General features: G+C 38.5%; 3 protein-coding genes across 5 annotated transcripts in view; 1 reads left to right on the top strand and 2 right to left on the bottom strand.

Moving 5' to 3' along the window:
- Positions 1 to 3,782, top strand: part of tspan2a (tetraspanin 2a) — a 12,520-nt gene extending 8,738 nt beyond the window's left edge. The window contains exons 3-8 of the mRNA XM_008320883.3: positions 17 to 114; positions 402 to 476; positions 565 to 657; positions 1,091 to 1,162; positions 1,243 to 1,326; positions 1,435 to 3,782. Of these exons, the coding sequence (XP_008319105.1) occupies positions 17 to 114; positions 402 to 476; positions 565 to 657; positions 1,091 to 1,162; positions 1,243 to 1,326; positions 1,435 to 1,500 (488 nt within the window). The 3' untranslated portion in view covers positions 1,501 to 3,782. The remainder of the gene's footprint in view (positions 1 to 16; positions 115 to 401; positions 477 to 564; positions 658 to 1,090; positions 1,163 to 1,242; positions 1,327 to 1,434) is intronic.
- Positions 3,783 to 4,031: 249 nt separating this feature from the next.
- On the bottom strand, positions 4,032 to 10,439 carry slc25a55a (solute carrier family 25 member 55a). 3 transcript variants are annotated; one of them, XM_008320884.3, is made up of 10 exons: positions 10,303 to 10,439; positions 9,428 to 9,520; positions 9,116 to 9,241; positions 8,717 to 8,772; positions 7,212 to 7,302; positions 6,935 to 7,053; positions 6,621 to 6,819; positions 6,382 to 6,536; positions 5,690 to 5,765; positions 4,032 to 5,582 (listed from the first exon to the last, which is right to left on the bottom strand). In XM_008320884.3, exons 2-10 carry the CDS (start codon positions 9,445 to 9,447, stop codon positions 5,423 to 5,425), a joined length of 1,002 nt encoding a protein of 333 aa, XP_008319106.1. In that variant the 5' UTR covers positions 9,448 to 9,520; positions 10,303 to 10,439; the 3' UTR covers positions 4,032 to 5,422. The 3 variants fall into 3 exon arrangements, with proteins under 3 accessions (XP_008319106.1, XP_024915633.1, XP_016892202.1); XM_025059865.1 differs by lacking the exons at positions 9,428 to 9,520; positions 10,303 to 10,439 and adding an exon at positions 8,863 to 8,986 and having other exon boundaries at positions 9,116 to 9,237; XM_017036713.2 differs by lacking the exons at positions 9,428 to 9,520; positions 10,303 to 10,439 and having other exon boundaries at positions 7,212 to 8,086; positions 9,116 to 9,201.
- Positions 10,321 to 16,111, bottom strand: tshba (thyroid stimulating hormone subunit beta a). The gene is made up of 2 exons (XM_017036483.2): positions 15,787 to 16,111; positions 10,321 to 14,586 (listed from the first exon to the last, which is right to left on the bottom strand). The coding sequence occupies exons 1-2, from the start codon at positions 15,946 to 15,948 to the stop codon at positions 14,326 to 14,328; spliced, it is 423 nt and encodes a 140-aa protein (XP_016891972.1). The 5' UTR covers positions 15,949 to 16,111; the 3' UTR covers positions 10,321 to 14,325.
- Positions 16,112 to 16,547: the final 436 nt, after the last annotated feature.

The following is a 16,547-nucleotide window of genomic DNA, read 5'->3' as shown; positions in this document are numbered from 1 at the left end:
AATGTTGTTCTTCCAGCCGTGTACATCCTTCTTGGAGCTGGAGGACTGATGATGGTCGTTGGCTTCTTCGGTTGTTTTGGAGCTGTACGTGAATCTCAGTGTCTTCTCATGTCGGTGAGTAAGAATTCCTGAATTCCTAGTTTTATTATGTAACAATAGTTTTCATTAAGTATTTTTCTATAGTAGTACAGCATGGTCCAAATACACTCAATTATTTTACTCTGGTTGAGAGACACAGATGTAAAAACATGTAATTATGCATAATTATGCAATAAAATATTTTTTCACTTTTAAATTTCAAAATGATAATGTAGTTTTATTGGCTATTTTCTGGGGGGGGGGGAACGGTGTGATTTGTGTTGAAGTTAGGTCTGTAACGACAATCTGATCTTGTTCTGCAGTTCTTCGCCTGCCTCATCATCATCTTTGGTGCAGAGATTACTGCTGGTGTGTTTGGATTCATAAACAAGGACCAGGTAGTGATTTTTACAAACCACTAAACAGTTTTGATTTTAAAAAATGTTTCACATGAGATTAACTTTATGACACTGCTATCTCTCACAGATTGTTGAGGAGGTGCAGAAGTTTTACACCAGCTCCATCTCTGAGACCAACACTGCCAACGGCACTGCCATAGCAACCATTTACCACAAAACCGTGAGTCAAATCACCTTCCTGCTGCATCATCGCTACATTTTATTTATTCATTGAGTTACAATAATAATTTTGGCCTAGTGATTTTATTCAGACATGGCAGTCTAATGAACATGAAGGTTTAAGGTTGAACAAAGTGAAGGTCGCATCATATTGTAGAAGAGTTATTAGTGCTCTGGTCTTACAGCAAGAAGAGTTTGCCTGTTCTCAAACATATTTAAATTATCACTACTGTTAAACTATATCAAATTAACTTTATAAATGATCATGCATATATTATTCACTTATGTGTCTTATATTTTATAAGTAATCAGGACTATTCTGGTAAGATTTTCTTTTTAAGAAAGACCCATCAGATGCCATTTAAACCCAAACAGAAAGAAGCAGGTTCACTGAAATAGTCCCTCTGAATTTTCTCTCTTTTCTTTACTCTCAGTTGAATTGTTGTGGTGGTTCATCATCAGATGTGCCCAACGACCTGTGTGCAGAATTCCCAAGTGACACCCCGGTAAACACTTGTAGCTGCAGTTACACATTAAGTCCAATAATAATAATAATAATAATGAACCATTGGTGTATTTTGTCCAGGACTGTCTGTCTGCAATTACAGACTTCTTCAATGAGAAGTTGCACATCATTGGCTACATTGGCATCGCTATAGCAGGCGTCATGGTAAGAAATCTCAAAGAAAACAGAAGTGAAATGCTGTATCAGAAAAAACATGCTTTAACCAGATGGTTAACATTTTCTGTGTGTGTGTGTGTGTGTGTGTGATTTCAGATCCTGGGGATGATCTTCAGCATGGTGCTGTGTTGTGCCATCAGGAACACCAGGGAGGTTATATAGATGCTGACTTGACTCCTGACCCCAGCATCCAGACCACTGCAAGCATCATATGTGACCAATCGAATTATATTCACAGGAGTTTATAGAATCCAGACTAAAATAGACATGGGGGGGTGGGAGCTTTTATAAAACATGGTCTAAGTCTCACCCCTGCTTTAACCTTTGACCTAAGTCATTTAAACCAATTAAAATCAGCTAACAAGTTACTGCCTGCTTAAAAAAAAAGATTTTACTTTTTCATTTTCAAAATGTCAGCTTAGGTTGTTTCATTTGAGTCAATTGTTGATAATGGCTCTGGCAAAAATGCAATATGGAACTGAATTTAAATTGTATTTCCATTTGTAGTTATACCTGTCCTGAACACACCTACAAGCAATTAGGGACCAAGTGGTACTGTGCCACCTACTGGTTACATAATGAACATCAAACATTTTTAACATTATACGTTTAAAAACCTTCAACTGATGACGTACTGACGTTTTATAGTAAACAGTTTGACGGTGTAGTAGTTAGCTTATCTAGATAAGGTTACCCAGACTAAATGATGTACACTAGAATAATCACAGTGATGCCTTTAGTGTCCAAGGAAAAGTTTTAACGCATTTTTGTGTGACGGTAAAGAGTTGCATGGCACACCTTCAGCCACTAGAGTGCAGTGTCGTCTTGTATTTAAAAGCTGTTTGGAAACTATAAGCTGACCTTTTCAAAAATACTGCAATAAACAGACCCCCAATTTTTTAAAAATAGTTCTCTAAAGGTATTTAAAAAACATATTTAAGGTTTTTTTAAGAGTTTGGTTCTAAAACAAAATGGTCAAATTCAAATTCATCTTATCTTCATATATTGCAAAATATCAGGAAAGATATTCTCTGTCAGAAAGATACAGTTGGTGGCAGCTATGCCACCAAAACAATGCACTGCTGTTATTAAAATCCAATAAAGAAGAAGAAGCAAGTCAAGGGTGCTGGCAGTAGTAGAATTAGTTAAGTCAAGCCTCTGAGGCAGCAGTCCCCAACCTTTGGGCCAGGGACACCACCCCCAATTATGGAAGAAAAACGGTTTAACACATAATTTTTGGTAAACACCTGTTGCAACTTACGTGCCGAAGTGGTCAAACTAAGATGTTTTAGGCAGAATGTAGCCTGGAAAAACTCCTAAATGTAAATGTCAGGTGAACCACAAGAGCTAAAGTTTAAATTGTGTTGATTTAAGGTACCCCGTAATGTAGTTGTATAGTTTCCTGCAGTGATTTAATTTAATAAAGCAACTGTAATGTTGCATTAGTTTGATCACTGTAAAGTACACCGACACCGCAGAATGATCTCACAGACCAAGTTACAACATGATTAATTTTCGTCATCACATCTCCTCAATAGCACTGAGCACTGTGGAGCACTGAAGGTGAGCTCCACTCTTATGTAACACATATTCCATATTTGACACAACCGTGTAACATTTCCTGGTCAGAGCACCCTCTTCCACAGCGGCCACAACGAAGATGCTGTTGCTGAGGAGTATTTGCTGTAAATACAAACACTGACTGTGTAGCTGCTTTTAACATTATTTATTCCGTGAATTTCAACCGTTTTTCCTTTAAAGACCTGATGCCTTCGAATATGTGTGCTTAATTGTTTTGAGGACTAGCTGACCTTTGCTGATTCCGTTTCCATAATGTGCCTCTTTGGTCTCCAACTACTGAACTTTATTGAGAAAAATAAAATTGCGTTAATTCACGAGACTACAGTCGAAATGTATTCTCGTGAAGTTAAATCTTCAGTACATCTGACGTCAAGATGGGTGATCAACCTGAAAACAACAATTGTCGTAAATGTCGCAAAGTGTCGTAAATTTACAAGAAAAAGCCGTAACGCTCTGACTTTTTCACGTATATGTACAACTTTAATCTCGTAATGGGCCTAACACTCTGTTTTAATACACGTATGCCTTGTCCTGTACAGAAAGACTGTGCCAACTGCCTGGCACCAGTCTGAAAGTATTGCTACTTGTTAAAGCACAATAGTGAAGGTTTGAGCCGTGAAGTCAACCACAGAGCGTCAGGGTCCGATGATAAACGTAAATGTTCCAGAAATCATGTTTCAGATTAGTTAACATTTTGTCCTGAGCTTCTCCGGAGCATGTGTGAAGTGTAACAGTAAGTTAGTTTTGCATTTTGTGTGATAAGTCTTGCTGGTGTGCCAATAAGATGTGAATTTTGAAACAACAATAATAATAGCGTACGTCACATTGTTGAGCATAATAAAAAAAATACATGGGTGCTTTTATGTTTGAGTGGTTTCTCATGTTTGTTTAGGGTTTTTTTCCCTGCAAATTTACTTTTACAAAACTCTGCATTCACATAAATGCCATTCACACAAAGTGACCACAACACTGTACCATTGTTGAGTCTCAACTGGAAGCCTAAATCATCATAGTTATTGTCCATCATGCATTAAACTGATCTGCCTAATTCAGTAGCACTGTAATTTTGTCAAGCCCAAATCATAGTAAGAAAAAGAGTGACAGTGGTCTGGTTTGTTTTTATGTTGAGATCTTTATTTTGTTTCTACTTCATGCTCAAGGTACTTAGTGCAAGTCTTAAATAGAAAACATATTTGTTAACCAGCCAAAGGGATCTGGACACTGGATCTTTCCACCAGTAGATGCTGGTTCGAGTCCTGCTTCATGTCACTGTATCCAGGGGCAAAATGCTCAAACCAAGGCCGTTCCTCATACCTTGGACAGAAAATGTGAGACCAAAGCCAAGACTAATGCTAAGGGTTGAGTCAGGATGAGATCTGGTGACAGATGGGGATTAACCACTGTGGCTTCACATGAAGTGACTGTGACACTGTTAAAATCAATGTTACTGTTGATCCATACAGTATACATTACTCTTAAACACTAAAAGATTGCATCAAAACATTTATTATATGCATATATATATTAACAGTATGTACAAAAGGCAATTGTCCACATGTATGGTAACAGTTATTTTCCATGTGATAATTACTTTTTTTGAGTAGCATATAAGAGCATATGTCATACTTACAACGAAATGTTTATCTGCACATTTAAGGCATAAACGACTACTGCAGTGGTTGCATATATACACGTGTAAATATATATGTACATATATATATATACACATATATAATCTTCACAGTACTGAAGGGTCATAATCTAAAATCAGTTTTTGAAGATATGACAACACAAAGACTTCAATGTTTTTAAGCTACAACCAAAGTACAATAGCAGTCAGACTATGATCAAGTATTCAACAGGATACTGAACATGGTGTAATAGATTGCATGGTCCCATGTCACAAGTACAGGTCTTACACATGGAAACAGTCCAGAATAGATGTGAATTCAGTTTTTTTGTTTTTTTTTTAACTCATTCCATCTGCGCCAAATTATCTAAACTGGGCCTCAGTGTGTACGGTTTCACTGACACCCAAGTGCAAGGATTCTGTCACACAAGACAGCAACTGGAAATCTAACAGAAACTACTTCAGGCTATACTCAGCTGTGGCTAAATACATAGAAAATAGTGAAAGAGGAAAACAATATTTTTTGATGAAATGAGCCCTTGTCCCTCACAGAGGGAAACATTATGGGACAGTCTCAGGACAAGGAAAGAAAAACACTGCAAATGTTCAGTCCCTCACACAGTAAGGCTAACAACCCAACCAATGGCCATTGCCTACAGAGTAAGCCATAAAGTGTGCAAGTGCAACATAGTTGTAAAATAGTTGTCAAGCCACACACAGGGTAAAATTTGAGGTCCTCACAGCCTGAAGCCTTTTGGACGTTTTCAAGAAGGCAACGTTTGTTTGGTTTGCTTTTCTTCTGTAAACTCCTGGTACTTAGCTGCCAGATCTTTCATCCCTTATGCCCAGAAGGTCTTCTGCATAGTTGGCTCATCATACCGACATGAGACTGAGAGGCGAGTTGTCCAGGATGTATTCTCCAACCCCGACAAAGTACATGACCTGAGCAATGCCAAAGAGAGGAGCGATGACCAGAGCTCTGCAGCCTGCCCCCTTCAGGAATGCAGAAGGTCCCTCCTTCCGCATGATTTTACTGCAGACACCAAGTAAGGGTTTATTGTTACACAACAGGCATGAACAGAGATACAAAAATGTTATACAACATATGGAGTGTCAGTATGTAACGAATGAATGACTTACCTAATACAATCCACAACTCCATTGTACGTTTCCTCAGCAGCACCTTTGTTAAGAGACTGAAGTCTGGTCTTCACAACTGACAGAAAAAGAAATACAGATTATTGTTGTCCATGGATCCCACAAAGATAATACAAGGCTTTTTAACACTTTCTCATAATGCATGCTCACTTTCAAATCCATAGATGGCAGTTAGAGGCAGAACACTTTTCATTGCTCCAAGTTTTTGAATGTTTTTAGTTAAAAAAAATAACGAGGACTGTAAAAGAAATAGCATTTATTAATCTGACTAACAGATGTGTTTCACACCTATTTTTTGACTGATCTCATTCAGTCTGATCTGACACAAACTGGCCCTCTGACCTGTTGAAGCCTCTGCAAACACACACTGGGATTTGAGATAGTATTTCAAGCTTGAGATGCTTCAGTGAAACTTAAACTTCTTCCCAGTACGTGTGTGTGTGTCTATGTAATTGACCTGTGCATCGATTTAGAGCAATGATAAGTGAAAGGATGGCAAATTATTGGATGTTCAATGTGCGTCATTATGCCGAAATGAATTATTGTGCTTTACAAGTTCATTTTGTCAGCCACCAAATAAAGCCTTTGTTGACAAGTTAAAATGTTATAACTGATCTAAACTTCAAGCATATTGTCAAACAAAAGATGCTTCAGAAACTCAACTTCAGACTCACCATCACAGGGGTTAACAGTCACAGCAGCAGCAGATCCTGCTGCACAGCCAGACAGAAAAGCCCAATAGAAAGGAGACGACTGGTCAGGGTTGGGTTTTCCCAGTTGATTCAGGTTTGCAAACAATGGGAAGTACACAACGGAGAAAGGAACATCCCTGAAATAAACAAATGAGAGTGTAATTTCAGACTACACCCAGAAAAACTTGATTAGTGAGTTTCAGTTGCCCCCTTGATCTTACCTCATTAATGTTGCCCCAAGACCTTTGTACAGCCCTCGAATGCCCTGGGTTTGAAGCAGTTCTTTTGCTATTTGGGTGGCTGACACTGCTCGTGGCGGTGCCGACACCACCGTGCCAGAGTTGTAAGAGCGGCTTAGCATTGTGTTGGCAGCCACAAGCTTTGTGGGAGTTAGCATGACTGGCTTCTGCTGCTGGGCCACTGTAACAAAAGGAGAAAGATGTTATTCCACATTAATACCTCAGTATATTTGGTGACAGGTCATGTGTCATCTATCTGGAGATGGATTCAAACACTTTAGTGAAGGTTCACTTACCAAGTCTGCCTGCATCCTGCAGCTGTATCTTTAGCATTTCCATGGGCGTGGTCACAATGACTTGACACATGCCCGCACCACAACCAGCTAGCATTTCTTTAAATACCGTCAGCCCTTTTCTGTGGACAGAAGATTAATATAAGAAGGTGATGAAAAAGAGGAAGGAAGTGGTGAAGAAGAATGAGCAAGAGAAGAAGAAGAGGAGGAGGATGTAAAAGCAGAAGTAAAAGGTATAAAGGTATGTTCAGTTATTTTCTACATTGTGTTTTTTACTTACCCATCTTTTGCAAGATGATGGCGGAAAAAGTCATTTGCAGCCAACTTGATGGCCTTCTCTGGCGTGACCAGTGTCAGGTTCACAGCAGCACCTGGGAAGAAAAAAAACACACAGTTAGCACTAGTGTCACCATCCTGTGTTTTATGAAGTACGGTACATGTACAGAAAAAACAAATTTCCATTTTTTGTCACACTAATTACAGCATCACAGAGTAATTAAGTCAATGTATAGCTAGTCAACACAAAGACGTGCTCATTTTACAGTAGCTTAAGTAAAAAGGACAAAAGAACATTTTAAAAGTAAGCACAATTTTGCAGATTCAAAAGGTAAATGTAAAAAGTGGGAAAAACAAGGGAGAGAAGGAGGAAGGTGATGAAAAGTATAGGATGCAAACATCAATCTTATCAACTATAGAAAGAAAAGAAGATATGAAGAGATCTGTAACTACAGAAAGGTTACAGATCAGTAACTGGTTAAAGGGAAGAAAGGGTGTCAGAATAAAAACGGAGGTTAGAAAGAGAAACAGGATCCCAGACTATGTGCTGTGTGAAGATTCTTTGGGTACACTATAAACACATCTGAGACAATCGTCTCAGACAAAACAATTATGTTAATTCACCACAAAAAGGTTTGCAAAGTTGACCCAAAATCCTTCAAAGACACAACCAATAGTCTGAGGGTAAGAATCCAGGAGGGGGAAGTGAAGAGAAAGAAGTAAAGAAGTTATTGATAAAAGAGTTGATTTACAGATGACAAAACAAAAACATATGCCTATAGTTTTAAGTAGAGCAATGTAGTAAGAACCATTTAATGATTTGCCTCCAGCGTGGCTGCGCCTTATCGGCTAGCCTTCAATATCCCAGGGGACCCATGTCTGTAATATGAAAAACACAGATGCAAACAAAGCATTCCTCACACAGACAGCGACCCAGAAAAAAGGTGTCACAAGAGCCATGTTCAAGGTTGGACTACTCTCTTGTCATAATAACTAACTGACCTCTTCACTGACAGTTGTATCAAGTTTATAACACTTTATCTTTATAGTTACCATTGTGGCATCCACATGTGTTTTCCCAAAACCACAGATCATACAAAAGAAATGGACGAGTTCCTGGCTGCAAGGGTGAAAGCCCTGAAAATGTTCTTTATCAAATTGGAGAAACTCTGAATTTTATTAACAACTGCTGCCTCCTGTTGCACTTAGAGTGAGTGACACTATCAGAGTTCCCAGAGTCTCACTTCTGTCTGTGTTTTTGCAACTACAGTTTTCAACAGTGAGGTCCACTTCTTTTATAAAATCTGTGATTGAAACTTGTTATCCCAAAACAAATGATATAACTTAGCAACCCATAAAACTCACACTTCTACACCAAGCTAAAAAATATTATTTGTTCTATCAATGCCCCATCTCACCACAGTGACATCTTACCCTTAACTATATTCGATAATCTTCTACGTGTTCAGGTCTATTGGTTCTAAAAATTCAGACATTCATAATTCTTACCTCTATACATGCCAAAGTAACCTTCAGATCGAACTGTTTTGATAAGGCAGTCCATCCTATCAAACAAAAAAAATCAATGGTATCAATATGAAATACATTGTTTTAGTCTAACATTTAGAAAGTAATCCTGATTTAAATAAATTAACCTGTAATTTTCCACTCTCCAAAGGCAAACAGATAGAAGCTAAGTCACTGGACAGGAACGAGAGTGACCAACAGTCACCTCTATCTGAGTAAGGAATTTGATCACATGACACACATTCATCCTGCCTGTCCAAGTGTTTGATGTAGGATTAGAATGAGTCACAATGGATTACACCAGCACAAAGACGACATCATGACAAAATAAGTGGTAGTGTGACAGTGAATCTAAGAAAATAAATACCTATAAATACTTACATGCTCCTGTAGACCTGCTGACCTTTTCTCTGATTCTGTAACCTGGTCTTTGCCAAGTCAATGGGGAAAACACAGGTGACCCCAACAATGCCAGCAATACCTCCATTAATGAGCTTGGCTGGGAGACTGAAATAAAACAAAACAGCAATGTGTTAATAAAGACATTACATGTACCATCAAAACTACATCATAATGTTATCCCAAATTCCTGGAAAAATTAAAGAATAAATGTTACAAAATGACCACATACAACAATTATGTCATTATATGAAAAACTAATTTTAGACAAAATGGGATACAATAGAAACGTACCTGATCGGATTCTGAGACATGACTTGAGATATAGTACAGGTGGACAAATGAAGAGATGTTCGGTGATCCTCAGTGAAACGGATGTGCGAAGTTCTAAAGAGGTGATAGGAGTAGGCGTCAGTTACTATAATAAACCAGTGGATTGCGGAGTACACAGAGTATATGTAGATATTTAGGCCCCGCCCACTTTGGACCGGCTTTGGCTTATCTCAGCAGCCCAGCCCTGTTGCCTGTAACATGAGCCGCACATCCAGTAGGCGTGGCTTCGCGACATACCGGAACGCCAAATATGGGCGAGACCCCCTTTCACACATTTTTTATCTCAGTTCGAATTTCGCCAAAAGATTCGTGAAAGTCGTAAAACAACCACAATTACAAACAAAAAGCCATCAAACATAATATTAGTAAGAAAAGACATCTTATTATTTAACCCAATACTTACATACATTGCAGCGAGGTCAAATTGTAAATAAACAAATACAGGTCGCCCCTCGTCAAAACACAATTATTTAGAGTTATAACAGTTATAACTGTGTTTTGCACGTTTTTCATTTTATTATTCAAGTCAAATATTTTCAATATTTTTATTGTGTTAACCTTTCTGGCTGATGCAATATTTAACATGGTCAAAACCGCTACAGAAACACATCTACGAGAGTGCAAACGTAAATTGTTCTATTTAACAATTTAAAAGAACAACAACAATTACAAATCCGTTAATTTAAAAGAGAGAAAAGAGTATAACGGTTGATAACGGCGAGGGTGAAAAAACGCATTCACCATAAAGCCGCTGCCAAAAGGCATGAAACAGCCCGTGAAATTGACACCTGACGACGATGGGGTATTTTTAGACAAAACTAACGTCTTTTACTCACCAGAAAGTTTTTCTTTGCTTTTTTTTGTGTCTGTAAGATCACTGAGTCCCACTCTGCCTATGTAGGAATGCGTGTTAGTGCAGCTTCAGAGTCGCAGTAGTGGGAATTTTCCACTAAGATGAAGCTAAAGGGGGAGGGGACGGTCACACAATCTGACAATGCCGGCACATTTAACCAATCATGTTCTAACCGATGGGGCTATGCAGCTGATTGGCTGCTCTTTCACACCCAGTATTTGATTCAATAATATAAATGTCAGTCAAACTATTTATCCAATCAGAAAAGTGCGAGGTGGGGCACATACTGTATGTAATTCGACACACGCCATTGTGGTCCGTGCACTTTTTCAGTCATTGAATGACTGTTTAAAAATGTCATTTTAAAATTGTATTCTTTGAGAGGTTTGAAGGCGATAATTATTAAAGTGACATTTGGAGTTTACATCATTGAACGAATCTGCGAATATTTCTCCAGTATTTCATTCGTTCTTCATAGGTCTAACAGCAGAATGACATCATTCGTTGAAACGTTTTCTAGACGTTTCTGTTGTCTCCCCGCCCCCCAGATCAATGCTTCGCTCCACTGGCATAGAGGCGCAACAGGAGTGTCAGCTTGTAAACGGACAGCAAATGAATTCAACTATCACCAGTGTTATAGTCCAAGCCATCTATTGAAATGTTACTTATTGATTTTCATTAAAATGTATTATATTGCAATTGTGAAGCATAGGTAGCAACAAAGTTTCACCTCTCATTCAAGAGGCTTCTTCAGTTCTGTGGTAGCATTCAGTTCAGTGGTAGCATAAGAAAAATATGTATGTAATTGCTAGAGGATAGCAAAGAATTTTGAGAGATAGCAAAATATAACAATTATATATATTTAATCGCAATTACTAAGAAGTACAAGACTTGCATTTTAAATTTAACATATTGTACGAGACCATGGCCCCGGTTTACAAAATTATATAATGAAATACAACAGAAAACGTATGAGCATTTATCCTGTTCATATTTGAAGAGTTGACTAGATATATTATTTCACGTTTTATAACAAAAACACCAAAATGTCCCACTATGCCCAGTGAAAAAAAACCATCAACTGCTTGGCTGCAGTACAGTAGAAATACTGCATTGTTGTAGTTACATAAAACAGACTGGAAAACAAGCAGGTACACGCAAGCTGTCAAATCCATTTTCGAGCCAAAAGTGATGATTGAAGTACAGCCTGCAGACTATAGGTGCCAATCTTTTACCCCTTCTATGACTTAGTTCTCATGTCAAGATAAACAAAAGAAAAACATTTTTTACTGTGTGTCTGTATGGCCTTTCTTAGCCTGATCTAAAGCAACCTGGTTTTTTTTTTTTTGCTTAATTTTGTTCATATCTTTAGTGACTAAATGACCACTAATTTTAATTGTATTATATTTTAATGCTAGCTTCAGCCTTTCTTCATGCCTAGCTCTGCCTAAGCCTCTCCTTATTTAAAATTATGATTTACATCTCCCTGACATGTATAAAATTAAGTATTGTAGAATATGATTTGCAAAATGACAGGGTGTGGTTACATAAAAACACAACTGTAAAACATTTGCTAAGCATAAACTTCTGTCACTTTAAAATGTCCTTCAGTATATTAGCTTCCTTTACAGTGTTTGTGTGACATGCTTAAGTCTTTAAGGTACTGGTTTGAGGAAGTGAATATGACTAAGACATCATTACATTCTTCTCAGTAGTTTACTTATCACTGGATACACTTTGACTTACCATAAATATAAATATTTGGCATATAGGTGTGGGTTTGTTCCGAACATGGGTGTTGTAAAATTGTATTAGTCTTCTCTTAGTAGTCACTGTTATTAAAAGAAAAGTATTTTTATTTCCATACTCCTGGGTTGGTTTTTTGTGTTTTTGCAAGATGCCGAACACTTTAGGAAATATGGTGATGCATTGGTTTAATTGCTTTTGTTACTGATGTTGGGCTTGGTCAGAAAAATCTAGAAAAGTACACATAGAATCAAGAATTAGTTGGAAAATTACAAGGTGGATGCTAAAGACAAGGGTGTGCTTTGTCGTCACTGGCTGTGGTTATATAATTGATTTAAAGACATACATTCCATGCCGGGAGTAGTCTTTAGGGCACAGAAGTTTTGTAACAACCGGAGGCTGAAGGAAGTACAGTTTTATTTTCCTAACCCGCTCCATGGAAACAGGGTGGACGTAAACTTTGTAATGTATACAAACAGTGGCTTCTGGTTTGACTACATTCTGCTGTATAATGCTCTTTATTTAGTGCTTAGTTAGCTTGATCAAATACGGCAGGCCTTGAAATATGCTGTGAACATTTTGGTGGCTATTTGCCAGCAGAGCGATTAGTGGAGCAGGATTGTACAGCTGTATGCACGCACCTCCTGCAGGGGAGAAAGGGGATTCATGTAAACATGTCTATGAAGATTCTTAGTCATCCAGGTCATGGTCAAGGTTAAAGAGTTCTGTTAAGCAACTGGGCGTGAAATTTTCTCAAAGAAGACATTTCACCTGTCATCCAAGAAGTTTCTTCAGTTCTAACTGGTGTTAGGAGATACAGCAAATATATACTCTGGGTGTGACAAAGAATAAAGCTACTTCAGCTCCCTAGTCTGATGGGTCGTTGCACTCCTCATCAAAATGGTTTCGGTCACTTGGTCAAATGGTTTTGGTCAACTCTTTGTTGCATAAAACTGAGGCAAATCTTTTAGGTATTGTTCCTAAGAGAGCCTTATATGTGGGTAGGTTGTGTCTGAGTCCACCTCCTCTGTTGAGTGATGGTTTTTCCAGGTTGACAAAAATGGCTTCTTTTACCCCTCTCTCAAACCATCTGTCTTCCCTGGCCAAAATGTGCACATTGTCTTCCTCGAAGGAGTGTGTTTTATCCTTGAGGTGTATGTGAACAGATGAGTCCTGTCCTAGGACTCATCTTAATCTAACACTGGAGGAGTTGGCCCTCCAGTGTTGGGCCATGCACCTGTGTAGCGGTTGTTTGTACAGGTCCAATGTACAGGTCCGTACTTCACTGCACTGAATGGCCTTATTTTGATAACAAAAGGGGGCGCAGCCTCGGTCTTAGTGGATGCCGAAGTCCTAAATATCAGGTCACATTATGTACTTGAATACCTCTGTCTTTCATGTTTTTTAAAGCTTTTATTTATGTGTACAGATACTACTACTAATGTTATTAGTAGCAGTAGTATATTTCCTTCAGAGTAACTGTGTCTTTTTTGTGTAATGTACTGTACTTCTATTCATTTTATTGACATGTAAACTCAGTTCTCTGTACATGAACAATGGATTTCATTTAATTAAAGTTATCCTATAAACAAGTTTGTCTGTTTTGATTCAGATCCTGCTTTTTGGAAATGAGATGAACTGAAATAAATAATAAAAGATTAATGAAGAACGACGCAGCATGTGATCCTACGTCACACACGTGAATAGACACATGACATGACAGACTTGTTGTACTGTACATTCTTCCATCTTGAACTGCTCAGCTATTTTTACAGTCCAGCTGTCATTCCAAAACCCCCTGCCCGTAGATGACTACACACAAAGTTGAATTAAGATGAACAAATTTGTCAGTAGTTCCTACAGTCATTAGTTAAGTTATTCATGTGTTAAAAGTTTATTTTTGGGGAAAGGTGGACAGATCGGGATGGAAAAAGCTTTAGGTTCAACATTGACAGAAGTTATCTGTTTAAATGCTGTGTCGTGGAAACAATCTCATGACTGAAGGACATCAGCAGCCTCAGTGTGTTTGTGTGGTAAACATACACGCCAAACATAGTTTCAACGTGAAATCCATACTAGGATGACACTCCATTGTAATCTTAGAAAAGCGTACTGGGCAATAATAAAACATGCTGATAACATAGGCAACAGTGCAGATGGAGGAAGAGGGGACAGCTTTATAATTATGACACCGCTTGTTTTCAGGGTTACGTCATTACAGCTGTGTAGTAACCATTACAGAATCATAAAAGCTGAGCGGTCAGTAAGGGCTTGCTGGATCAGGGTACGAGTAGATGTGTCTGACTGGTTTGGTGCACCTCTGTCTGCGACCGCTGCTTCTGTGAGTGCAGTCAATGCTCTCAGTTGTGCAGGAGCCGCAGCGGCAGCTAAGAGCCACGGGATAGGTGAAGATGGCGTTGGTGTTGATGGGGCAGCCAGGCAGGACGGTGGAGCGGTACTCCACCTGGTCGTAGGTGCAGCGCGTCTGAAAAGGCATACGCAGGAACCTCTTGTTGCTATCCTGTTCACACACACACACACAAACATTGTAATTAATTGTCCTTTAGCAAATAAGTAATATTAATATTTAGGGAAGTCACATCACACCATTTGTACATCAGGCAAAATTAGTTTTTATATGCAATTTAAAATCAACTAACAAAGCTGAAGTGACTTAAATTAGCACCAACTAGTACTATTTAAGCTGGAAAACTGCAGTAAAGAACGGTGTTTTAAGTCCTGATTTAATGTATAGCAGAAAGTCAGAAGCTAAAAGCAGCTTCTCCCTCCTTGGTTCTGACCCTGGGAACACAGAGGAAACCTGTCCCTGGTGACCTGAGGGGTCTCGATGCTTCCTGTCTCATGAGCTGCTCTGACAAGTATTTGGACCCCAGACCATTCAGTATCTTGTTGACCCGTACCAGGATTTCCAACTAGATCCTTTCACACACAGGAAGCCAATGCAGTGATCCAAGGTCTGGAAAAATGTAACACAGTCAATTTTCCTGCTGTTGGTCAGAACATTGAACTCTGAACTGACTTTATTCCTCAGACCAGTAAAGACACCACTACAATATTCTGACCCACTGAGAATAAATGCATGAACAATGTAGGTTTTTTCCCCTGTATCTAGATATAAGATATAAAAGGAAATACAGAAAACTAGAAAAGTTACAATATCAGCTTCACAAAATAATGACACAATTAGTCTGAACTAGTATCTAGGAATCTGGAACTCAGGCTTGATTTAAACTGAAGAAAAAACATTAAGTTGAAGTGCATGCATGTTTGAATTTGTACAATTTTTCGGACTCAATGTTCTTCTGCCTTTGGGCTCAGTGCTGTATTTGTTTCAAAGCCATTATTCTGTCAGACTTTGAACAAACGCAATTGCTTAATGTACAGAAAATGGGTTTTACAAAAAGGTAGGTCTTGAGATTGAGCCCATTTATATTTAAATCAAAGAGTGAAGTTGCAGTAAATGGACACACATTACCAGGACATTTATTTATTTATTTTCTGCAGTAAAATTCCTTTTTAGGTTTGTAACTGTTTCTGTCCTGATTTATATAGAATAAAAAAAAATCACCACTAACTACGCTGTGTGATGTGTGAATGTGCAGTCAAAAATAGAAAGTTGTGGGGCTCGTGTATGATCCCTGAGGGTCGCCTGACCTGGATTGTGAATGTCAGTCATGTCTAATATTTTAATTGTACATACCCGCGAGTAGCAAAATCCTTCACAGATTGTCGTGTTCACAGCAACACAGTAGTCACACTCTGGTTTCTCCACATACATAGTGAAGTCTGTGGGTAAACACATGGGCACTGCTGGGCTGAAGAGCAGGAAGAGGAGCCAGGAGTTGAACACAGATGTCTCCATGCTGAGGAGCGTCGCGTCAATCTACCTGGATAAAAAGAACAGAGACGAGGAGAACCTGGATGAATGTGTGGAGGAGAGTCGTGGTCACCACGCCAGACGATGATGCCCTGGGTCTGAACATTGCAGCAGAAATGTATTTATACAGAAAATATACACCAAAATCCCTCATTTTTTCTTAGCTTTTTCTATTTATTCAAGCTCGTTGTTATCATCGATCAGTGACGAAAAGGAAGAGCTGGACCTTAGGCCCATTAAGTAAATGACATGAATTAATGATTTCTTTCCAGGACAAAGTTCATCTACTCAAGGAAAAAAAAACCTCATAGATTCTGCATCGGCTGAAAACAGATTCTGAATAAGCAGTCACACTTTAACCTGCGTATTATCTACCTTCTCAAAGTAAATAACATTTTATCTCTAATTTGGACACAAATTCACTTTTTCTCACACAAAATGCTCCTGGTGTAAACATTAGGCCTGGTGTGGACATCAGGACGAGTACAGGGAAAACTAGTGCTGAACAAAAGGATTTCACGATTAAAAAGGCACAGCTGTGCATCTGACATTAAAAGCGATGACATGCCGACTTTCCATTAAAA

Source organism: Cynoglossus semilaevis, chromosome 11 (genome assembly GCF_000523025.1).
Source record: "Cynoglossus semilaevis isolate Cse_v1.0 chromosome 11, Cse_v1.0, whole genome shotgun sequence".
Taxonomy (NCBI): domain Eukaryota; kingdom Metazoa; phylum Chordata; class Actinopteri; order Pleuronectiformes; family Cynoglossidae; genus Cynoglossus; species Cynoglossus semilaevis.
The sequence above is the reverse complement of the archived record's forward strand: the minus strand, read 5'-3'. Positions and strand labels throughout refer to the sequence as shown.

Coding starts and splice junctions, on each gene's coding strand:
- slc25a55a (XM_008320884.3), bottom strand. CDS start 9,447: ATGTCTCAGAATCCGATCAG. Junction 9,242..9,427: donor ATGTCTCAGAATCCGATCAG/GTACGTTTCTAT, acceptor GTTTTATTTCAG/TCTCCCAGCCAAGCTCATTA. Junction 8,773..9,115: donor CAGCAGGTCTACAGGAGCAT/GTAAGTATTTAT, acceptor TTTGTTTGATAG/GATGGACTGCCTTATCAAAA.
- tshba (XM_017036483.2), bottom strand. CDS start 15,948: ATGGAGACATCTGTGTTCAACTCCTGGCTCCTCTTCCTGCTCTTCAGC. Junction 14,587..15,786: donor AAGGATTTTGCTACTCGCGG/GTATGTACAATT, acceptor GTGTGTGAACAG/GATAGCAACAAGAGGTTCCT.